This window comes from Aulostomus chinensis, chromosome 24 (assembly GCF_037954235.1).
Source record: "Aulostomus chinensis isolate RoL2024-O1b breed Wild chromosome 24, RoL_Achi_v1.0, whole genome shotgun sequence".
Classification (NCBI taxonomy): Eukaryota; Metazoa; Chordata; class Actinopteri; order Syngnathiformes; family Aulostomidae; genus Aulostomus; species Aulostomus chinensis.
The window spans coordinates 14,141,956-14,163,479 of record NC_141343.1 but is presented as its reverse complement, the minus strand read 5'-3'; the positions used below and the strand labels follow the sequence as shown (position 1 = coordinate 14,163,479).

General features: G+C 44.1%; 1 protein-coding gene across 1 annotated transcript in view; it reads right to left on the bottom strand.

The window, feature by feature from the left end:
- shroom4 (shroom family member 4) overlaps window positions 1–21,524 on the bottom strand; it is a 57,548-nt gene that overhangs the window by 24,624 nt on the left and 11,400 nt on the right. Inside the window, exon 2 of the mRNA XM_086197552.1 lies at window positions 9,837–9,988. Within this exon, the coding sequence (XP_086053678.1) occupies window positions 9,837–9,988 (152 nt within the window). The remainder of the gene's footprint in view (window positions 1–9,836; window positions 9,989–21,524) is intronic.

Genomic DNA, 21,524 nt, shown 5'->3' with positions numbered 1-21,524 from the left:
GACTCGAACCCAAAACCTTCTTACTGTGAGGCTACAGTGCTGACCACTGCACCACCCAAATTCAAATTCATTTTTACTAATTTTTCTTCATTACTATGATTCTTAATACACCGCTCTGACTGATCATACGTGATCTTTTAATTATATCTTTTAATTTTTGCTAGAGACACACAGTCTCTAGCGGTGACTTGTATCACTCTAGTGATGACGTCACCCACTCTAGCAATGACCTCATCCAATCTTGTGATGACATTGCTCACTTTTGTGATGTCATCATCCTAGCCAGCTGATGCAACACACACCCTTTGTAAAACCATCAACTCTCCCAAACTTTCTCTAACTTAAACTTAAACTGAAAAGAGTCATTGGATGATAAAACTCCTGAGGCCCTTTAAACTTTAAATCTCAGGTCTATGACCAAGTATGACTGGCATGGCTACAAAGAGGCGGGGCTGACCGTTGCCACATGCCCTCCTCATTCATTTCAATGGGATTTTCATCACAGTTTTATGCGATCTTTGTTGCCATGGCATCAGGAATCACCACCAAAAGTCACAGCAGATTTTTGTTGTTTGATTTCCTGAAGGCTCTCTGACAGAAACGCCGGAGGGGGAACTCCTCCCAGCTGCTCTACAGTGCTGGTGCTTCCTTGTTCCGCCTCCCTCAGTTCAACAGTTTCAAGATGGGTGGAGACAACATGTGGTGATCAAACTGGTTTTACTTTTGTGAAAAGGAACTTCAGACAGTCGCAGCCACCGAGAGGAGAAAGCAGAAACCTTGTCCTGTTCCAGTAATGAATGAATGTAAGAAAACCTTGAGCTAAAGACCTTGAAAATTGTCATTTGTTTTACAATACATCCTATGGTTTGCTTCCATCAATATTCATCAGCTGTTGGTCATGCCAGACCGATTCATGACGCAGAACCCAAACCCATTTCCCAATAGCCCAATATTTAATAATATTTAATCAATTTCCCAATACCTGGAACCGTACCAAAGGAAAATGTGATGTCAGATATTCAGCATTTAGCCATCCACTTGGTACCAAAGTACCAGTATTTGTGACATCCCTGGACTTGGTAGTACTCACTTTTGGTACCAGTCACTTCTTCTTTTGTTTATCCTATAGTGATGCCATATCAAACTACCATGACACTTGAATTGACCATATTTGGACATGTTTAATGGAAAACATTCAGGTTTGCAGTGTGACTCGCTCATGGCTAACAGTGAAAGCATGCGTTCGTGTTCTGACTTTAACAACGAGAGGTGTGATTGCCAGGCATTAGCAGACACTTGATAACGCGAGGCCCTCAGAGGGCTTCAAAGGATTTCCTGGAGACCGGTATCTCCTGCAGACTTCGGCAAATTGTTTGTGTGTGTTTGTTATGTACATGCATGCTCGCAGATTCCTTACATTCCTCTTCAACAGGGTGAAGGGTTAACTATGCTGGAAAGCCTAAACAACCTCACCTCCCTCCACCCGTCCCTTTGTGTTCGCTTACAATCAGGATCCATTTGTTTGCTTTATGAGTCTCCTGGACCGCATGTGTGTTTGTGTGTGTGTGTGTGTGTGTGTGTGTGTGTGTGTGTGTGTGTGAGAAAGTGTGTGCATGCAATCAGACCCTTGCTTGTTAGCCTTGTGGTCCTCCATCACCCATGATTAAGATTTTCTGAGTGTCCTTATTGCTTAGACGAGTGTTTCCTTTGCCCCCACCATTCGACGTCCTGCTGTGGACCCCTCTACCTCCACAGACAACACCAACACAACCAGTGGCTAAGCTAGCAACGCTAACCTTAATGCTTGCTCTGTCAGGCATGGTACTAGAAGCCCAAGAGCAGACAGTTTTGACATTCAAGACTCACCTTTCAGTTTCTGCTGCTCCCATGGATGTGGCGAGGATGCTTCAAACCGTTATTCATATTTGAGCAAGCTAGACGATGTCTGGAATGCGAAAGGACCAGGAGGAGGGGCTCGGGTGACACAACTAACCCATGACACATCTGTGTGTACCCCATGACACGACTTTGCATGCCCCAAGACAAAACCATTTGTACCCCCTGACACATCTGTGTGTACCCCATGACACTACTTTGCATGCCCCTAGACAAAACCATTTGTACCCCCTGACACATCTGTGTGTACCCCATGACACTACTTTGCATGCCCCTAGACAAAACCATTTGTACCCCCTGACACATCTGTGTGTACCCCATGACTGAACCACGTGGGCCCTACATCACACCTGTGCATATCCCAGTTTGAGAATCATGGGCATTGCGGTTAAACAGACCAAAACACCCAGAGAGAGACAGAGAAGGACTTTACATACCGCATAATCAGTACAGTGAGACTAGGCTCACACCAGAGGTCGATGGCAGGAAGGGTGAAGTCCACTTTAGCCTCGGTAGCACAATGTGCTGTTTGTTACCTCTGGATCCCCAACAATGTGTGTGTGCATGCGTGCGTGTGTGTGTCTGTGTGCACATGAGCAGTGGTAAACGGTCTCCTGTTGTTATTTATTTAAAAAAATTCAGCCAAGTGTTGATATGAATTTCACACCGGTCCATCAGCTACACTGAATCACTCCCGTACGTTCCCATTTCGCCAAATTATTGAAATATCGTCATTAAAACACTGAGCTGAAAGAGGAAAAGTGGTAGTACCAGTATTAGTAGTAGTAGTTATTGGAAGATAGTGACTTTAAACTAAAAAAACGTTGCTGTTTTAAACAACCTCCATGGCCGTGTCTGTATAAATACGAGAGTTTATGAGGTGCACCTGAATGCACCATGAAGTCCGTTGTTGGACAGTCTGTGGTCGGTGATTTACACAGCGGCTGAGACACTCAATATTTAGAATTTAGGTTTTTGAGGAAAGAAGTAAGAGTTCAAACCTTCAGCGCTGAAAGAAGTCCCCCTGGGAACAGATCAGTCCTTTAAATGCAAGAAATCCATCGCATAAAACAGATTATCAGTAGTGAGCAGAAAAATAACGAGAGGAAAGAAGGAAAGCGAGATCAGAAAAACACCATGAAAGGCATCTTCACTTCACAAAGGTGCCTTTAATGAGGTTTTTCTGAACTCAATTTCCGTTTTTTTTTTTTTTAGACTAGTTCTCTTTTATTGCTGACTTAAAAATTATTTTTAGCAGCAAAATAACACCATTAAGTCTGGTGGTAATGGGGACTATTTTCCATGTTTTGATATAATTCAGTGTCTTCTTCTATTCCATAACACAGAAACATGTTTTTAACGTGTGTGTGTGTGTGTGTGTGTGTGTGTCCAAGTTGGCCTGAAGGAATTTGTATCTGAGACGACCACTGTGTGTCTTGTCTGCGTGTGCGGCGGGGTCATACCAGTGTCATATATCACGGAGTCACACTTTAATGAGCCAGTTAATAAAAACCACAGGCTGGAGGAGACAGATAAACTGTAGCAGACCACACGCGTAGACGGCGGAGCACAAAGATGCGCCCTCATGTGGGACAGCGAGTGTTTTGATCAAGCCCTTACATACAGTAGCTTTGCAAATTCTCAATTTGTTCTTTTGGGTTCGGGTTTGCGGGTTCAGGTTAGGTTAAGGGGTTGCTCACGAACGGCTAAGGTTAGGGTCACCGAGATATGAATGCAAGTCAGTGTAATGGCTTCTGAAGTGATGGCAACACCGTTGTCCGTGTGTGTGTGTGTGTGTATGTGTGTGTGTGTGTTTGTGAGGAAGAGGTCTTAAGGAATGGCAAGAATGTCTATTGTTCATTTTGGGAAGGAGTGATGGGGGCAGACTATTGTGTTTCATGGTTCTTGGCACTGCAGACCTCAGTCTTGCCCGGGTCTCCAGGGACCCCATGGTACAAAAATCTAAACAACGGGATGTGTGTATGTGTGTAGCCCATCCATCTGCTTGTGGTAAAACTCCAAACAATTGGATGAATGTGTGTGTGCATGTGTGTGAGGACCCGCAAACCTCTGTGACAGTCTGAAACGAGTTGCTACGAAGAAGAAAAACACACAAAAAAAAAGAGTCAGTGGAGACAGAAGTGGAGCGCGGCAGCATGAACTCTTCCAGGGAAAGGTGAAAACCAATGTTTCGTGAACAAGAACAAACCGACGTCGCCAACAGCATCAAAGTACGTGACTGGTGGGGAAAGTCGACTCACATTGTCTGTTGCTCCATCAAAATGAATCTATACTATGACATCAGGGATTCTGACTTTTGTTTTTCAGCGAACTTCTGGAAAAGGTTTGTTTACAAGGGTTTCACTTGCAGGGAACGTACCCTTTGTTTCACAGCTGTCCAGTCAGATCAGACGTGCAGTTCGAGGACTAATAAAACAAACATTTTCCTCTTCGAGTGAAGGTTCAATAAACAAAACATGACAAGCTCACCTGCAGACGTCTCTTAACGCTCCACCCGTCCAGATTCCCTTTAGAAAATCGGTCATTAGTTTGAATAATCTCTCAGTTCAGAACCATCTCTAGCACATTCTGACCCTGCTCTTTGGAGCCTCCGCTGTACATCCAAATGAATGCAGAGCAGAGGCCAACGTAACAGCAAGGCAAAGCTCTCGTCCGAGCTGCTTCCCACCAGGTGAAAGGTGGCAGCGAAGCAATACTTGGGTTTGTCCACAGCATTCTGGTTGCTGCTGGTATAAATAAACAGCCAAACAGGATTTCGTCAGACCCCGTATGATGACTGACAGAAGTGAGGTGTTCGACGGTAAGAACCACCAGTCCTGGCAGCAGACCACTCTGCCTTTTTGCAGTCGCTCTGACTGGAGGCTAAAAGCAGCGGTGAAGCCTGATTTGGGCGTCTGTGGCAGGTTAGTCACTCCCAGTGTGCGGCTGTTTGTCAAAGAAAGTTCAGCATGGTTTTGTTGCTTGACATCTAATCCAGGATATCGAGTAAACTGATCATTAAACAATTGGCAGCCCCTACATTTTTATTAGGAATGTCCTTCTTTTGGGCCAATAAGGGTTTTCAAACTGATGTCAAATATTTGCTGCTTCTAGAATCCTAAATATCAGGATTTACCCCCCCCCCACTCATAATTTCCTCAAGCACCGTAGGACGACACCACCTGCCTGCGCATGAAGCACAAACAGAAGGGAAGACAATTTTCCAAACATTCGATTTTCCAAGGATTCGATTTTTACGCCTTCGCTGGTAACAGTAGCAAATCTACACTTTGTTCGAGAGACAGCAACACAACACAACAGCAACACAAACACCACTCAGTAGTCCACCAATACCGTTATCGTTGTCCTCCAACTGCCTGGCACTTTACCTGAAGATGCGCACGTGCGATGCGGGGTCCTAACGTCAGCTTTTCCGCAGATAATATATTTAATGATATATTATAATATATTTTCATATAATTTGGCAGACTGAGAATTTAGATGCCACCTTTCAGGGTTCCTGGGTATTTTTTGTTGTAGTTGGAAAAAAAAAACAAAAACCCTAACCCTCTCACAGTCTTTTGCAGCTGCCATCTTTCAAAAAGTCAATTTTAATAGATGTGCTCTCACAGGAGAAGAAGCAGCGTTTCGTTCGGCATAAACATTCACACAAATGCAGGCGATTACATACACACCTGCATCTAAAGAGCCACTTCCCACTCCATCAGCAGCTGCAAATAAACTGCTGCTCTTTGTTCCCATCAAAGCTGCTTCTGTCAGGCACACAAAATTTTCGCCAACGCATTAAGCTGGACAGGAAGCAGGGATGGGAAACTTTGGGAAGGACAGGAAATTATGCTAAAGTTGAAGAATGTCCTTCTGCCTATTCCATGGCTGCCCACTGAGAGAACCTGACACAGACACACACACACACACACACACACACACACACACACACACCAGTTGGACCTAACAAAAGGTCTGTGAAAACAGGAAGTACTATAGAAGAAACATTTCCAGGTCAAGGCAACAAAACATCCCCGACATTCTTTCCTGTCCAGAAATATATTGGAAAATTCATAACTCATTTAAAAACAACTGAAAAGATGTAAAGCGTCAAAAATAATGTAAAGAGTGCCAAGGGTTCAAAGGTCACAGCGAGTGGAAAAACAAAGGAGACCTTACGATGGCAAACTCAGGTTAGAGGACGTACACATGGTCCTTAATTCCAGGGTTGTGGAAGGAAATACGTGTTGAGGTGTGAATGTATTTCTAACTCCATATCTAGAAACACGGGGAAAATAAAAGTATATTAACAACATAGATTTAATAAAGCTTGAAAAGGCAGTGTGACTTTAGCTAAAACGGTCTCACGTGAACTAAATCGGACTCAAAAACTTTTGGGATATGACGTCTGTATGTGCACATACCCAACGTATAGAGGGGACGTTTAAACAGGTAATAAATGGATGAATCGTGCAATCTGTCGGCCTTCCATTTACTTTTCCTGTATTCATGTTGATTAAACATCTTTAGTTTTTTCGTAAATAATCAAAACAAGTCTTTCAACGAATAAATGACTCAAAATGCTGAAGCTAATGCTAATGCTACACCCTGTCCAGTTCATCAATTATTCTCCGGCAAGATGTCCCGACTGGCCCTGTGCGTCAACGTACAGGCTGGACAACAGCTGACTTGATTGAAAAAGCATTTCCTCTCGCTCCGTTTCTGCACCAACGAATCACAATACACAGAACTGGAACAAAGAGCAGAGTTAAACAACAAAAAACTGATGAATCCGGTTCAGAAAATGAGCGACTTTAAATATCACCGAGTTGAGAGTGAGTGAAACGTGTTTAACTTCCGGTGTTACGTAACTTTGTGTGTTAATATCACGCCAACCTGTCAGGGACATTCCACTCTTTTATGAATCCGTCAGAAGCCGCCACACCGAAGCTTCCAAAAACCTACACAAAAGAGCCACTTTTCTAACCCTCTCCTAAACGATCAGCTCCCCTCCTCGCCAACTCCACATTTCCTTCCTCTGCATTTACATCATATCATTAAATGTGCATTTCTCCTGCGCCCCCCATTTAGTTTGAGAAGCCCGTTTATTCAGAGACGGAGCTACAGTGGAATATTGTGAGGGGGAACCCCACTGGGTCATTTCCTGAAGTTTCCTGGACAAGTGTGTAGGTCAACGTAGCTGCTCTGTCTGAGTTTAGGTTAGGTGACTTCTAATTGGGCTTAGAATAACAGAAAAGACTAACACACACACACACACGCGCGCACACACACACACACACACACACACACACACACACTGGCGCATTTCCCTTAAAAACAAAATCTGCTGGTTTCTAACTGACATATTTCTTTCCTTTTCTTCTGGGCATGTTTCAGTTGGTCTCTCAATGAGCTCATCAACAGTTCACTTCATTCACCAGGCAAAGACAGAGGGGCAGCACTGAATCAGTGCGTCGGTCAGGACAGAATTAATCAGCGAATTCCGCGATCCGTCAGTTCAGCGCCTTTTTCAAGTGAAAACACTGCCAAATGGTTCCACGCACCTACGTTTAAAAATCTGCCGGTTTTTTTTGTCATTTATGACAGTTAAACTGTTTGACGTACAAAACTTGAGCGTTTTTTTAAAATGTATTTCTTGATCAAACAATGAATCAGTTGATCGTAGAAATAATGAACTTTCATGGTCAAACGATGCAAAGACCGTTTGTACGAGCCCAGACGTCATGACTTTCTCTTACGAGCTGTCAGCGGATCATTTTTAAGTATCTAATTCTTTACGAATAAAAAAAGGGGGGAGGGGGGACCACAACTCTGTAAAAAGAATGAGCAAAGTCTATAAGAGAGATGAGCGGAGTAGGGGGAGCCATGGAATGTCAAATTTGTTTGTTTGCTGACTGCGAGGTTCTACCAAAGATTTTATCATATAGACTCCACTATGGTGCATCGGTACTTATGGCAGCGTAAAATGTGATACTCGACTGTCAAAATAATGAAGTAAAAAGTCGCAGCACGCACGCGCGCACCTCACACACACGCAGGGAGAGATCTGGGAAAGCCCCTAAGAGTCACACACACTAGACACACACAGTGGATCTAACCGGGCGGGAGGTTCAGGAGCGCCGGTCGCACTCCAACACTCTTCCATGTCTGTGCGCGTTTCTACTGTAAATCCTTGTTCGTGTGCGTCAAACAGCATCAGCGCTCCACTCGCTGGATGCTGTATCCGAGTATCAACAGTCAGATCCAGATGTTCTGCTGCTAAACAGCTGTCTGGGGCAGTCCGAAAAGACAATAGTGAACCAGTCAGATCTGGTTCTGAGTCCAGCCTGAGAGGAGATGAGTATTGCAGAGAGTATCGATGTCGGGGAGGCAGAGAGGCTGAGACGCAAAACAACACGGACGAGGAAAAAAGGGAAGTTGGTCTCACTTTAAATCTGCTGCATTTTCACATCCGTCCACTGGGTGGCGGCAGCACGAGACCAACAGGTCTGGCTGTGACGAGATCTCTGCAAGTCAGCATCTAAAACACTGTAAACAGGTAACGAAGGCACCTGGACTCCACTTAAAAAGAGTTTCTGAGCAGTGGCAGAAGTCCCCCAACTGTTCAACCTGCCCTCAGACCCTGGACTTGTACTCCTGCCCTGAGTTCGGTTTCCCGAGGCAGAGTAGCGCCCGCGTCCCTTCCAGCCAGGCACAAGCACAACAGCTCAGTGAAGACCTAAACGTAGAGGTTTTGTTTTTCTGGATAGCTCCCGTGAGTCAGGAAGCTGGAAAAAAAGAGACATTCAAGCCATAAAATCACCATAACCTCCCTGCATAACACCGAAAACACGCTAACGACTCATGAAGAGACAAATGACTCAGTTCCACCCAAAAGTAGCCGTGAATCCAACTTGTGCAACGACAAAAGCATTTGAAAAAGAAAAACCGGCTACGAACAGTCCAGCCCAGCTGTTGAGGAAATGGCTTTAATCTTGTGTCTGAAATTTGTAGTCATTTCTCTTACCTCAATTTAGGAAAACCTGATATTTTGAAAACAGTACTGCACAAATGCAACAGAAATGGCTGTTTTTTCAAACATATACCTCAATATTTGTATACGTAAAGAAACAATCTATTCATAACAGGAATTTTGCAGAAATGGCTTCATTTCGTTAAAAAAATGTAGTTATTCCTATTTATTTTTGAGTAAAAACGTGTTGTGCTGAAAACAGTTCCCCACAAATGTTTGTTTTTGTATTTTTGTTTCCCTTAATATGTTTGAATTGAGAAATGCAAACAGGACAAAAGGCTTAAAACAAATTAAACTCTTCTTTTAGCAACATTTTGATGATTATTTTTTCATATCATGAGTCGGGCTAAATACACACATGTACAGGGAAAAAGAAACAAAACAAAAGTAAACAAACAACGCAATTGTTTTGAACGATAGAGCATAAATTGCTTTGTTTTTCTATTGCCTTTTTATTTTTTTTGGTAAGATCTTGTTTTTCTCATAAAATAAGCGCTTATTTGTTTTTATTTTAGCTGAAGTTTCTATGTTTATGCTGAGAAACACACAAAATGATCAGGGACTTGTGTATGTCGCTGATATTTGTGCACCCAACTGTGCAGCTCTAACGGCAACAAACAGGCACATCTCTCCTCTGCCCATCAGAGTTTATCAGCTTCCCTTTTGACACCCTGGGGTCAAAGGTGACTTCCTGCGAGCGTTCCCTATCTCATGCGTGTTTGCACGTCTGCCGTGCAGATTCTGAGCAGACCAGCCAGCTCACCTTCATTCCTTTCCTGAGTTAAACACAAGATGTCTGAGGCGTTAGTAAGAGGAGCGGGAGGACAGACACATCCGTCTTTGGAAAACAGCCCATCAAACGTTGGCTTTGAAGTCCTGAAAGACGAATATGCGTGTTTACCTCCTGACGGCGAGCTTCAGTATCCTGTAGGATCCCTTGATGAGGATGAGGGCTTCCTGTCGGCTGCCGTAGAGGGCGGACCCGTTAATGTTGATGAGCTCATCGCCCACTTTTAGCTTCTTGCACTGAGCCGCCTTCCCTCCATCTTCGATCTGAGCGAAGAGAAAAGGATAAAAAAAAAACGAAAATTGTAATCGGGTGAGATAAAAGAGAAAGCTGGGAGGCGAAAAACAGACGGACATTCAGATTAGGAGAAGAAAAAAGTGAATTGTAAGGATTTTGAAATAAGTCACTCAAGAATACTTCCAAGTTGCCAAGAAATCCCATTTTTGGAGGCAACTGTCTCCGTCTCCATGGCAACGTCGCCCTGAAGAGTATCTCCAAAACAGCCTGCAGCAAACATCCCACAGAAACCCACCACATTCCTCAGTAATAGACTCTATGTGTGTGTGTGTGTGTGTGTGTGTGTGTGTGTGTGTGTGTGTGTGTGTGTGTGTTACTGCGGGTCACACAGTGGTGAAGTCTGTGTTGTTAATGCATCGCTGGGATGTTTCACACTGTTTTTCAGACACTGACGTTGAGTGTGCCGTGCACCAGCTGTCGGATCCTAATCAAAGACGGTCATACAGACTGAGCGGACCACCAAAAGTTGAAGACACGAGCACTAAAGTGCCTTGAGGGAATTTTGTATAATATGGCACAAACATCCACTGGGACATGAGGATGGGCTAGAAAGACTGCGATAGTGAAAGGTCAAAGTTCCTGTCACCTGAGATGAACACGATATCTCAGGGACTTCATGTCCAGGTCAAAGCTACCGTCTCTTCATATCCCAAGAACCTCTTGAGGTCATTCCAAAAACTTGGAACAAACCTCCACTGGGACTTGAGGATGAAGTGAAAATATTTTGGTGGTCGACATTTAAAGTCACTGTGCTTTCCCCCGTAGGTGACATCAGTCCTACTATTGTTAAACCGATGACTCCAAAATGCTGTATTTTGTCAGATGTGGCACAAACTTCCACTGGGATATGAGGATGGACGAGAAAGACTGTGATGGTCACAGGTCAACGTTCCTGTCACCTCAGCTGAACACGATATCTCAGACATCACATCCAGGTCAAAGCCCCTATACCCTATTAACCAAGAACACCTGAAGGTTTTTCCTTATAATTTGGTACAAACAACCACTGGGACTTTAGGATGAAGTGCAAGTATTTTGTTGGTAAACATTTAAAGTCATTGTGCTCTCCCCCGTAAGTCATATCAGTCCCACTCTTGTTAATGTGGTAACTCTACTACGAGGGTATTTTGTCAGATTTGGCACAAATGTCCGCTAGGATTCGAGGATGAAGTGAAAATATTTTGGTGGTCAAAAGTTGAAGTCAATGTCCTCTTCCAGGTAAATAATATCAGTCCCAATCTTGTTAACGCATAACTCACAAATGCCGTTGGGGTATTTTGTCAGATTTGGCACAAACGTCCACTGGGACCTGAGGATGAAGTTAAAGTATTTCGGTTGTCAACGGTCAAAGTGCCCTCCCATGCACGTGATATCAGTCCCTCTCTCCTTAAAGCAATACCTCAAAACTGCTTGTCAAATCTTTTGTCAAATTTGGCACAAATGTCAAGGATGAAGGTGACAATATTTTGCTTTCCAAAAGACGAGGTCGCAGCCACCTCACTTTAACTCAGTAACAAATTGAGGAAATTCCTTCAACTTTGGCCCAGCCTTCTACTGGGATTTGAGGATGAACTGAAAATATATTGCTGGCCAAAGGTGAAGGTCACTGTGACGAGAACACAACATGGAGGCATACAACGGCAACACACTACTTCCTACTCCTCAAAAGAAACAAGTCAGTTGACGATGGGTAATTTGATGCATCTTTAAAAATACAATGAAATTCAGACCCTTAATACATCAGGAAAGCAGATTAAAGAGAATTCATACAAGGAACAAATGACTGATTCCTCATCACTTCTCCCTCCCTTCCTCGCTCTATCCATTGTTTCATTCTCTGCCGGGTGCTTCAAAAATCAAAGGAATGCATGTCAAGGAAACACAAGTCTGATTTTACGGTTTTAGGAATCTACAGAAACACAGTAGGGAACCCTGAGCCGAGAGCCAACACACATACCGACTCACACTTTCAGCTATGTTCTCATGGGCTCAGCGCTGCCACCAATTCTGACTTCAAAAGTGTAATCATTTAAAATTTGATCCAGCCATAACACCACATCAAACATGGAATCCCCTGAAGCGCGCAGCCTACATTTAAACAGCTTTATCAAAACTGTTGGATTTGATGGAGGTGAAGTTGCTGTTGGCTCAATCGAAAGGTCAGAATGCTTCAGTCCAGTGAAGTCCAGAAGGCCAACCTCGTCTTTCTTTTTCTTCGTACTGGATGAGCTTTTATGTGCATTCATACAAACCCCAAAGGTGTAAAAGAAAGGTAATTTTAGTTAAAAAAACAGAAAAGAAAACAACAATGTTCTGCTATATGAACAAGATGAGGTAAAAGGGACTGATATGAAGTAGGTCACAGTAGGTAGGGGAAAAAAACGGACGCAAACACACCCCAAAGGGGCGCAGGGTCCGACTGCGTCATGTCTGATTTGGCTCACGGAATATTCTGAAGAGTACGCGACAGGCACAAAAACGCGTGATGTCGACATTTTAATTGAGAGCCTGCTGTGAAAACGGAAGAATTCAGACGTCGAATGGCCATCACAAAAATGTTGAACTGGAGACACAAAGTCGAGGTCGGTCTGTGCTGCGACTCTCACCTATACTGAAAGAACAAGATGGGGACCAAAGGGGTTTCCTCAGAAGGGCAGCTAGCGCCTCCCTTGAATATAAGGTGAGAAGCTCAGTCCGCTGTAAGGGACTTGGCCACTGCTCCTTTGCATAGAAAGGAGCCAGTCGAGGTGGTTTGGACACCTTGTTAGGATGCCACCTGGGTGCTTCCCTTGGGAGGCGTTCCTGGTACCAGGAGGAGGTCGCGGTGGCAGTCCAAGGACCAGGTGAAGGGGCTGAACCTCTATAATGTCCAGGGAACCCCTTGGAATGCCCCAGGCAGAGCTGGTGATGTGGGCAAGGAAAGGGAATGCTGGGTGTCCTTGCTGAGGCTGCTACATCTGTAAATTCTAGATAATCCGTCGAAGATAAATGGGAAAATAGCACAGCGGCGCCAACCCCTTTACAGCAGGCACTGCACGACTCATTCATATATCACTTTGCAAAACATGCTAAGCTGTTTCCAGACAGAAACTTTACAAGCTAAGTGAAGAAAATACTTTTATTACCCCACAAGGAATATTTCGAGACCCAGTGGCCAGCCCAGTAAGAACCCTTTAAGACCCTCACCTTGTGCCTCACCTGTCCTTCAGGGGTCAGTTACTTCGAATCCTTCATCTATGAATATAACAAACCACTGTTACAACTGTTCCTGGGTCGCTTTCATGTAGTTTTAGTTCAGTTTCACTCCAGTGTTTGTGTGTGTGTGTGTGTGTGTGTGTGTGTGTGTGTGTGTGTGTGTGTGTGTGTGTGTGCGTGCGCGCGCGTCTCGCATTGCTGAAGGATGTCCAGACAGGGTGAGGTCACCCCAGGCACTGGTGAGACGGAGAAGAATGCCCTCTCTGTGTTCTGAACACACACACACACACACACACACACACACACACACACACATATACAGGTCAGACACACCCTTTTATTTTTAGAGTTGAGAGGCAACGTTACTGCTGTGTGTGTGTGTGTGTGTGTGTGTGTGTGTGTGTGTGTGTCAGGTGATCCAAAGTGACGACAGCTTGTGGCTAACATGGGGATTCCCAGTGGCACAATGATGGGCACCTTGCCCCAAACACACACACACACACACACACACACACACACACACACACACACACACACACACACAGTAAACTATTTAACAAGAGCGTCTTTATCAACAACTGGAACGATCAGCTCCAGTCTGAGTAGGAGGGACACGAGGCACATGGGTCTCACAGCCGAGTGTGTGCGTGTGAGAGAGAGTGTGTGTGTATGTGCACGTGTGTGTGTCGTGTGTGTGCAGCTCTGACAGAGATGATTAACAAACCAAACATGTGTGATTTCAAATTAAACAGCAGGAGTTGCCCAAATTGCTTTTCGGTAGACATTTGAGCTGTGTGTGTGTGTGTGTGTGTGTGTGTGTGCGTGTGTGTGTGTGTGTGTGTGTGTGTGTGTGTGTGTGTGTGTGTGTAGCAGTGTGAGGTGTGGCCTAAACATGCGTAAATGCAGCATGTAAACCCTCACATTACTGAAAGGTCGAGAGAGAGAGAAAATGACTGCCTCTCATGTCGCTTTGAGAAAGTCTGGAAACAAAGAGTGTGTGTACACACGTGCACTGAAAAGTGTACGTCAAAACTCTGGAGGTGAACGCAATTCTGGAGAAGCTGCGTAAATCAGTCTGGTATGAAGATGTATACAATAAAAGATGTGCATTGGACACGACACACACACATACACACACAAAAGCCTTGGCAAGGAAGAAAAGGAAGGAAATCGTTTTTCAGTTGTTTACGTCCAGATTTATGCAGGCTCAAGATGAGCATTTACTCTGAAAGCTGGGAATAAATGTGTCATGTGTTTGAAGAAGAAGAGCTCAAGAAGATTTAGTTGATATCTGGGCTGCATGTGACGCTGACATGCAAGCGCGCAAAGATCTTTGTATTTCAAATGTGACTTCACTTGAGTAGAAAAAGGTTGAAAAGTACTTTGAAGGAGCAGTGTGTGAGATACAGTGACATCTAGTGGTCAGGTTGTAGATCCCTCCCTCGGGAGAGGCTGTGGGTGCACTAATGCTTGGCCAGGTTTCCTTGTGCCCCCCTCCTCCAATGTTTGCAGCACCTGGCCTTTCGCATGTCTGCTTTCTGGTCCAGAAGAACATTGTTATGAACACAACATTGGTGAAATGGACACGAGGAAAACTGCCAACTTTGCCACAGCACCCACACTTGTTTTTTTTTTTCCCATCAGCCTTGTGCACACATGACCAATTAATATAAGGGTTAGGACTCGCACAAGTTAAACACACTAGACTCAAAGTGACAAACATTACAAGTGGGCCATATGGTGGACTGCACGACAGGATTTTATGGGTGTGGGTTATCCATGCATCCATCCATCCATTTTCTACCTCTTATCCTGTTAAGGGTCACGGGGGGGGTGGAGCCTATCCCAGCAGCCTTCCCCCTGGACAGGTCGCCAGTCCATGGCAGGGCCAACACATAGAGACAGACAACCATTGGCTCTCCCAGCCACGCCTACGGTCAATTTAGATTCTGGATTAACCTGGTCCCTCTTGATGTCTTTGGACTGTGGAGGAAGCTGGAGTACCAGAGAGAACCCACACAGGAACAGGGAGAACATGGAGACTCACACAGAAAGATCCAGAGCCCGAGTTGGGGCTCAAACCCGCAACTTGTAGCTGTGAGGCGACAGTGCTGACCGCTGACCAGCTGTTTCTGCTGCCGACGTCTGCCTGGATACGTCTAATCTTACGCCGCCTGAGTGTGGGTTAATGATTCTTAATTTCCTCACCAGTCAGGGGCCTTCGTCAGTTTATGTCCATTAATTTTAGCATTAATTTTAGCATTCTTGCAAATTTTTTATGTCAGCTGTCAGATGCAATCAAGCACTGTACAGTTTAAAATGGATGCATTTGCCTAAAGGTGAGGGTCCTGACACAGTAAGAGAGGTGGCTGCAATGGAGGCTGAGCCATCTCACCACGACTTTGTTTGGCCAAAAGTTAGCTCTCAGTAACACAGTATAGTTGACCACCTCTGGTCGGCTAGTGCCAAAGTTCTGTGCAGGCACGAGAGAAAAGAACTCGCCAAACCAACAGGCAGCAGTTGTCTGCATTTGTTGCTGTAAAAAGGGAAGACATCAGATTACAGATAAACAAACTGCTGTCTTCACTCCAGACTGCCATGTTGTCTCGAATGTGTTTGTGTTGAGAAAAAAGTATTGTCATCTTCTTCTTTGGACAACGTATGCATTCAGCGAGTGCCTTTTATGACTCGTCATTTGCTTGCTTTCCTCTCTTCTGTTTTTCTTCTGGTGCTTTGATTCACCTGGTTGAACAGCCAATCAGAGCACACTCTTCTCCGCCACCGGTTCAACATGCTGATCAGCTGCTGATGACAAGGGCCAGCTACAGCTAATGGAGCTCAGCATGATGCAAGAACTAGAGGTGGCACACATTCAGATTGCCTGATTGCCAGCGATTGGCTTGGTGTGTCGCCGCCTTTGGAGTTGCAGGTTGAATTCCCAGACAGAATACACCTGAGTGAGGACAGTGAAGGAGCAGTCACTTGGTTCTTTATGTTGATGGAAAATGATCAAGTCTGCTCGGCTCTTCAAGTCCCTAAATAGAGCTGTCAACTTGACAGGACAACACATGATCAGAGACCCTGAAGGAACCCCTGTGGTTTTGTGTGGCCCCCCAGGACAAAGACACCAAGGGAGGGGAGGGAGGAGAAGACCCCCTGCTGCACACCAGCTTCAGGCTCCTGCTATTGTCTATGTCGCCACTGTTCAGCTCCCAAACATAATGCCCGTGTCTCAACACTTGGAAAAAGCAGTTTGCTACATGGAAATATGGCCAGGGAGGTGGAGGTTGATGCTGCCAGGTTTTTTCACGCAGGTTTGAAGGTAGAGCCCAGTTCCTCCCACGTTTTTCCTGTGTTGATAGTGTTTGAATTCACCTTATTTTCCACTGCTGGTACGGTGAAGCTTTCAGCCTTAAACTCTGAGTCATTCAGTGCTTGAAGTACTTTCGCTCGAGGATTGCGTTTGAGAGCATTATCCCAAAACAGCTGTGTGGTTGCGGTGAATGAATAAGTCTACATAATAAGTTAATACGGCTAATCTTATGCAAAACTATTATGGGCTAAAGCAACGCCCTGGAGACAACCTATAAACCCAAGACAAACATATTCAGGGAAATAAAAACTTTTGTTGAGCAGCAGTAGAGAGGCAACATTAACCGTGCAACTTTTCAATAAGAGCTGGGTAAATGTGTTCAACACAAACTTGGCTGCAAGTTTAAGGCCCACGGGAGGCTCATGACTGCTTGAACTGTTTGAATATGAATTCAGTTGGCCCACAGTTATTTTCAAATAAATTTCATGTCCAGTTGAGATCTCCTACGGGGTCCCAAAGAGGGGGTTGCAACCCCTGAGGGAATCGCAGAATAATTTCCTGAATAATATCTACAAGTGCTTCAAAACTGCAGTTTTTAGCCCCATTTGTTGGTTTCAGTTTTTGGTTTGGCCTATTAGAGAGTGTTTTAGCCACCTGGGTTCATGAATTTCAGGCGCCTTTATTTTGGAGGACAAGGGTTGAATAGTTTTGAGAAGCCTTGATTGAGACTATGGACATAAATAATTCCAGCAAAGGCCAAGCACATTCACAAGGTACACCCAGCATCTGAGCTCATTTTTTAAGTCATGACTTTGGTCATGTGTTCTTGTTAAATTACGTAATGTGACTGTGAAATTGATATCTACAGTGACTCAGTTAAACACAACTAAAAACACTACAGCAACTTCTTGGTAGCAGCAACTACTTCTTAATCTGAAGAATTTAGAACCCCAGAAATGAAGTGGTGTCACTGCAGTTTGTCTCAGTGTTGGCAGCAGTTGAATTAAGAGGTCATGTTCCCCTCTCATTCCTTATTTTTTCCACTTTTTTCCTTTCTGTAACCCTGTTTGTAACCGTCCTGTGATTTCCTGGAGTTTTTCTCCAAAAATTCTTCTTTAAGGTCCTGTTTACGTCAGCAAATTTTGCTGTGAACAAAGTGTTGCAGTGGTGAAGGTTGATGGAAAGTGCAATTCAGCAGAAACAAAAGTTTTTATGCTAGATTGATGCGGTTTTTGCTTTTTTCGAAAGAGTAAATCATCATAATGGGTGACGGAAGCCTGTTTTTATCAACACGGTGTCATGCAAATCCATGTGACTGACCAGCTGCTCGTGCTGCCGGCGTCTTCCCGGATATTCCCTGGCATTTTCTTTGTGTCCGAACAGCATCCAACAATAATGACGCTAGCTGGCACGAAAGCAATAACAACTTGCCCAAATGAATCGCTTTTCTTTCTGGGTTTGAAACAGCATTTATTCCACTCTGTTTCGGACAGCCAAGCAAAATGTTGTCCCATGTACACTGCCACCTACTTGTCTATTTGCAAACAACCAGTTGACAGATATGCTTCTACTTCGCACTTCATCTGTTTATTGGCTTCCATGTTGGGTGCCACTGGTTAAAGGCCCTGGTAAATTTTCAAGCCCTGTTTTTTTTGCAACTCTTACTTTTATGTGGTCAAAAAAAGAAGGTACTTCGCCTGAAGTACCTTCAGGCTCAGGCCCTAAAAATAACACACACACATAAAAATTCCCTATCTAGCTAAAGTTCAGTGGTAGCTGTGATTCATGTCAGCACTTGGATTTAGGTGATTAATTGCCTTTAAAAGCAAACACACAAAGTCAGGATTCATCTCAAGAGTTTGTCCACCCAAATGCTTTTCATGAATTGGGGAGAACAAGGAGATGCACATGCATACATGACAAATCAGCTCTCTTTTCCACACTCACAGAAATGCACACCCTTGGTCAACCTCTGCCCTCCGGTTTGAGCCGTGTGAGTCTCTCCTCCCTTCCTCACACCCACGCTCACACAAGGCCTTCTTTATCAGGGCGGGAGGAGGGGAAAGCCAGAGATGGAAAAAGAAAAATCTCCCACGCTCACGCCCAAAGCGCTAACAACTACACCAGTGAATCTATACTTCTGTCTGGCTGCACTGATCCCCGAGGTTGCAACTGGGGTGTGTTGTTCTTAAACTTCTTTTCTACAGAGTCCCAGAAAGGGAGCAAACAAGACAATGATGCCCCAGATGGAGAAGTCTCCTCTGGGTAACGCTGAATTATTGTTGCTCCATATAGAGACGCATGGTCAATGGCTGGAATGGTTGGAACAAATTCTGGTATGAGGAGGGTAGTCCCGACTATTCCATTGATCAAAACCTTCACAGTCAAACCACTGAGACAGCCGTTAAGCTCAGTCACGTGGATGAACGCTTCCATGTGAGTCAACAAGTCATCTCTCGATCTCTCGCTCTAACACTGTGCATTTTGTTTTAACGGGAAGAGGAATGTGTCTGCGTGTTTTTACATTCCCTCGATGTATTTGCCTGTCGTGGCTCATCTGACCCTCACACACACAGATCCTCCTTCACAGTGATGGTCCATTGCTTGGTGCCTCCTTGAGGCTTCAAACACCTTAACATTTCCCTCTTTTTCCATCCAATAAACAACTCATCCTGAGCTTTTTCAGTTTTTTTGCTAGCATACAACTTTCCATCGACATGAAAAGTCCTTTATCTATCAAGGTTTCTCTGTGCCTGTTTTTTTTTCTTCTTTTTTTTAGAAATTTAGAATTTGCTGGGCATCTTTCAGACTGCACCGGTTGAGGACGTCATACATCTTGTTGGCTCTTCGCATAAGACGCATTTAGTGGCGCACGTGAAAAGTAAACATCCTTTAGGACTGGCCACCCGCCTCTGACATCAAACCTTTAAAAACACCTCACACGTTAACTCCTCTCCTACAATCTCCGTGTGATCAAAATTCAAGGCACCGGTACTTGCCTACAGGACCTGTTCAGACCTCGTCCCCGGTTCCTACGTCCCTCCACCCTTTCCAACCACTCTGTCCCTCCATCAGGGGGCTCAAAACTTGCTCATCCAGGTTGTGACTCATCTCTGGCGCCATGAGGGCAGAATGAGCTCCTTGCTTTGGTCAGAAAATCCAAGTCACTACCCCACTCCCTTCGGAGACTAGACATCAGTTCAGATCCAGCTGGATCCCCCCAAAACTGATCCTTCTTTCTTATTTACTGCAATGTCTTCTTCCTAATGATCTTTTTTTTTTTTTTAAAGTTCAACAAATGCCACTTATTTAAAGGTCTTGACTGGCAAGGAAAACATTTGGTTTCACTTTTGACAAAAAAAGTCCTGTTGTAAATCATTCTGGACAAAAGGCTGAATGATAAGGAGGTCTCATGCAAAGGTGACTGCTGAGCCGTGGCACCTGCTAGAAGTTCCTCTAAAGCTAATGTTTGCTCAGTTAGCGCGATCTGCATTTTATTAATCATCAATTTGGCTAAAGCTTCAATTTTTTGCAGGTCATTAACACCTAAGCTTTGCAGCCTGAAAAATGGGATTTGGGACAGCCTTGGCATGAACAAGAAAAATCTCAGTAAAAGAACAACGTAATCAAAGGGGATAAAGGGGCTGGCTGATCGAGTGTTTAAGTCACGTCAACTCAAGTCTAGTCTTTTTAGGTGGTCTAACAACAGTCCAGGGTTGTAAGGAAATGCGCTGGCATTTCTTTTCTGCACGACGCGTCCACTTGACATTTATTAAAGACAGTTCACACATTCCTACACTTACAAACGTATACTGAAGTACTCCGCCAACTCTGCGACTTCTTCTGTTGGTTTTTTTAACCAGAATATTTCTTTCCTGTAATCACTCAAAATGCAATGTGGCCACTCTCTGGTGAGCCTCACTCTTTAGTGTATTTTTATTAACAGACTCCTGGGACGAGACTAAATATTTAAAACCTATATCAAAAAGTGTCCCCACGGCTGAAGGACGAAACATAACTTCGTTTAACAGGCGAAATGAAAACTAGGCCACAATAAACATTCAAAAAGTAACAATTAATTAAAATAATAAACATGAAAAGCAAAGCAAAACAAAACCAACCCTGATTTCATGATGTTTGTTATGATGGTGATGTCCCAGCACTTGAGCAAAGTACAAAGTAAAATTCTACCCCTGAAATGTGAATTTAAAAAGCACCTTTTCATGCCATGGGTATGACTGACAGGTGATCTCTGGGAAATCCAGTGCAGAAACCCCTCAAATGTCTTCTTAAGCTCCAGTAATGCCATTAAAATCTCACTTAATCTGCAAAAACAAGCTACTCATTACTGACTGAGCTGTTGGCCACATCAAAGCCTCCCTACCCAGAATCCTTGGAGAAGGAGCAGAGCAGTGCCAGAATGACCCTCGACCCTGAGCAAACGCTAACCTGTCGGGACCTTAACCCTTAGCCATCATCCAGATCAATACATCATAAAACACACACGGCCTCCAACTCATCCACCACAACCCCCACTCCCTTTCTAATGCAACAAGTAGCGACACACAAAGAAACAACACACACTAGAAGGCATTGTGATTTTATGGTTGTCCCATGAGCACAAATCACAACAGAAAATAACTGATATAAAAAAAATTGTAAAAAAAAAACTGAAATATTTCAGGACTGGTACTCGGGTTCATTTGGGGACAACAGAAAAAAAAGATCCTTTTTGAGAGGTTTTATAAGGACATTTGAGCCCCAAAACACAGAGAACACAAAAATACACGTCTTTTGAAACAGAAAAACAAACTTTTGAGTTAGTGCATTTGTTTAAATAAGCTTATTGAACATTCTGTGAAGCAAATGTAGTCAGAAAGCTGCTTCAGGCCATTTTTGACCCAAACTTTTGCTAAATTTACTCAGTGGTGTAAGACGGAAGAAGCATCAAAGGTCTTTCCTAAGAGAAGGTGGTGAGTCAAGCCCTCGAGATCTCC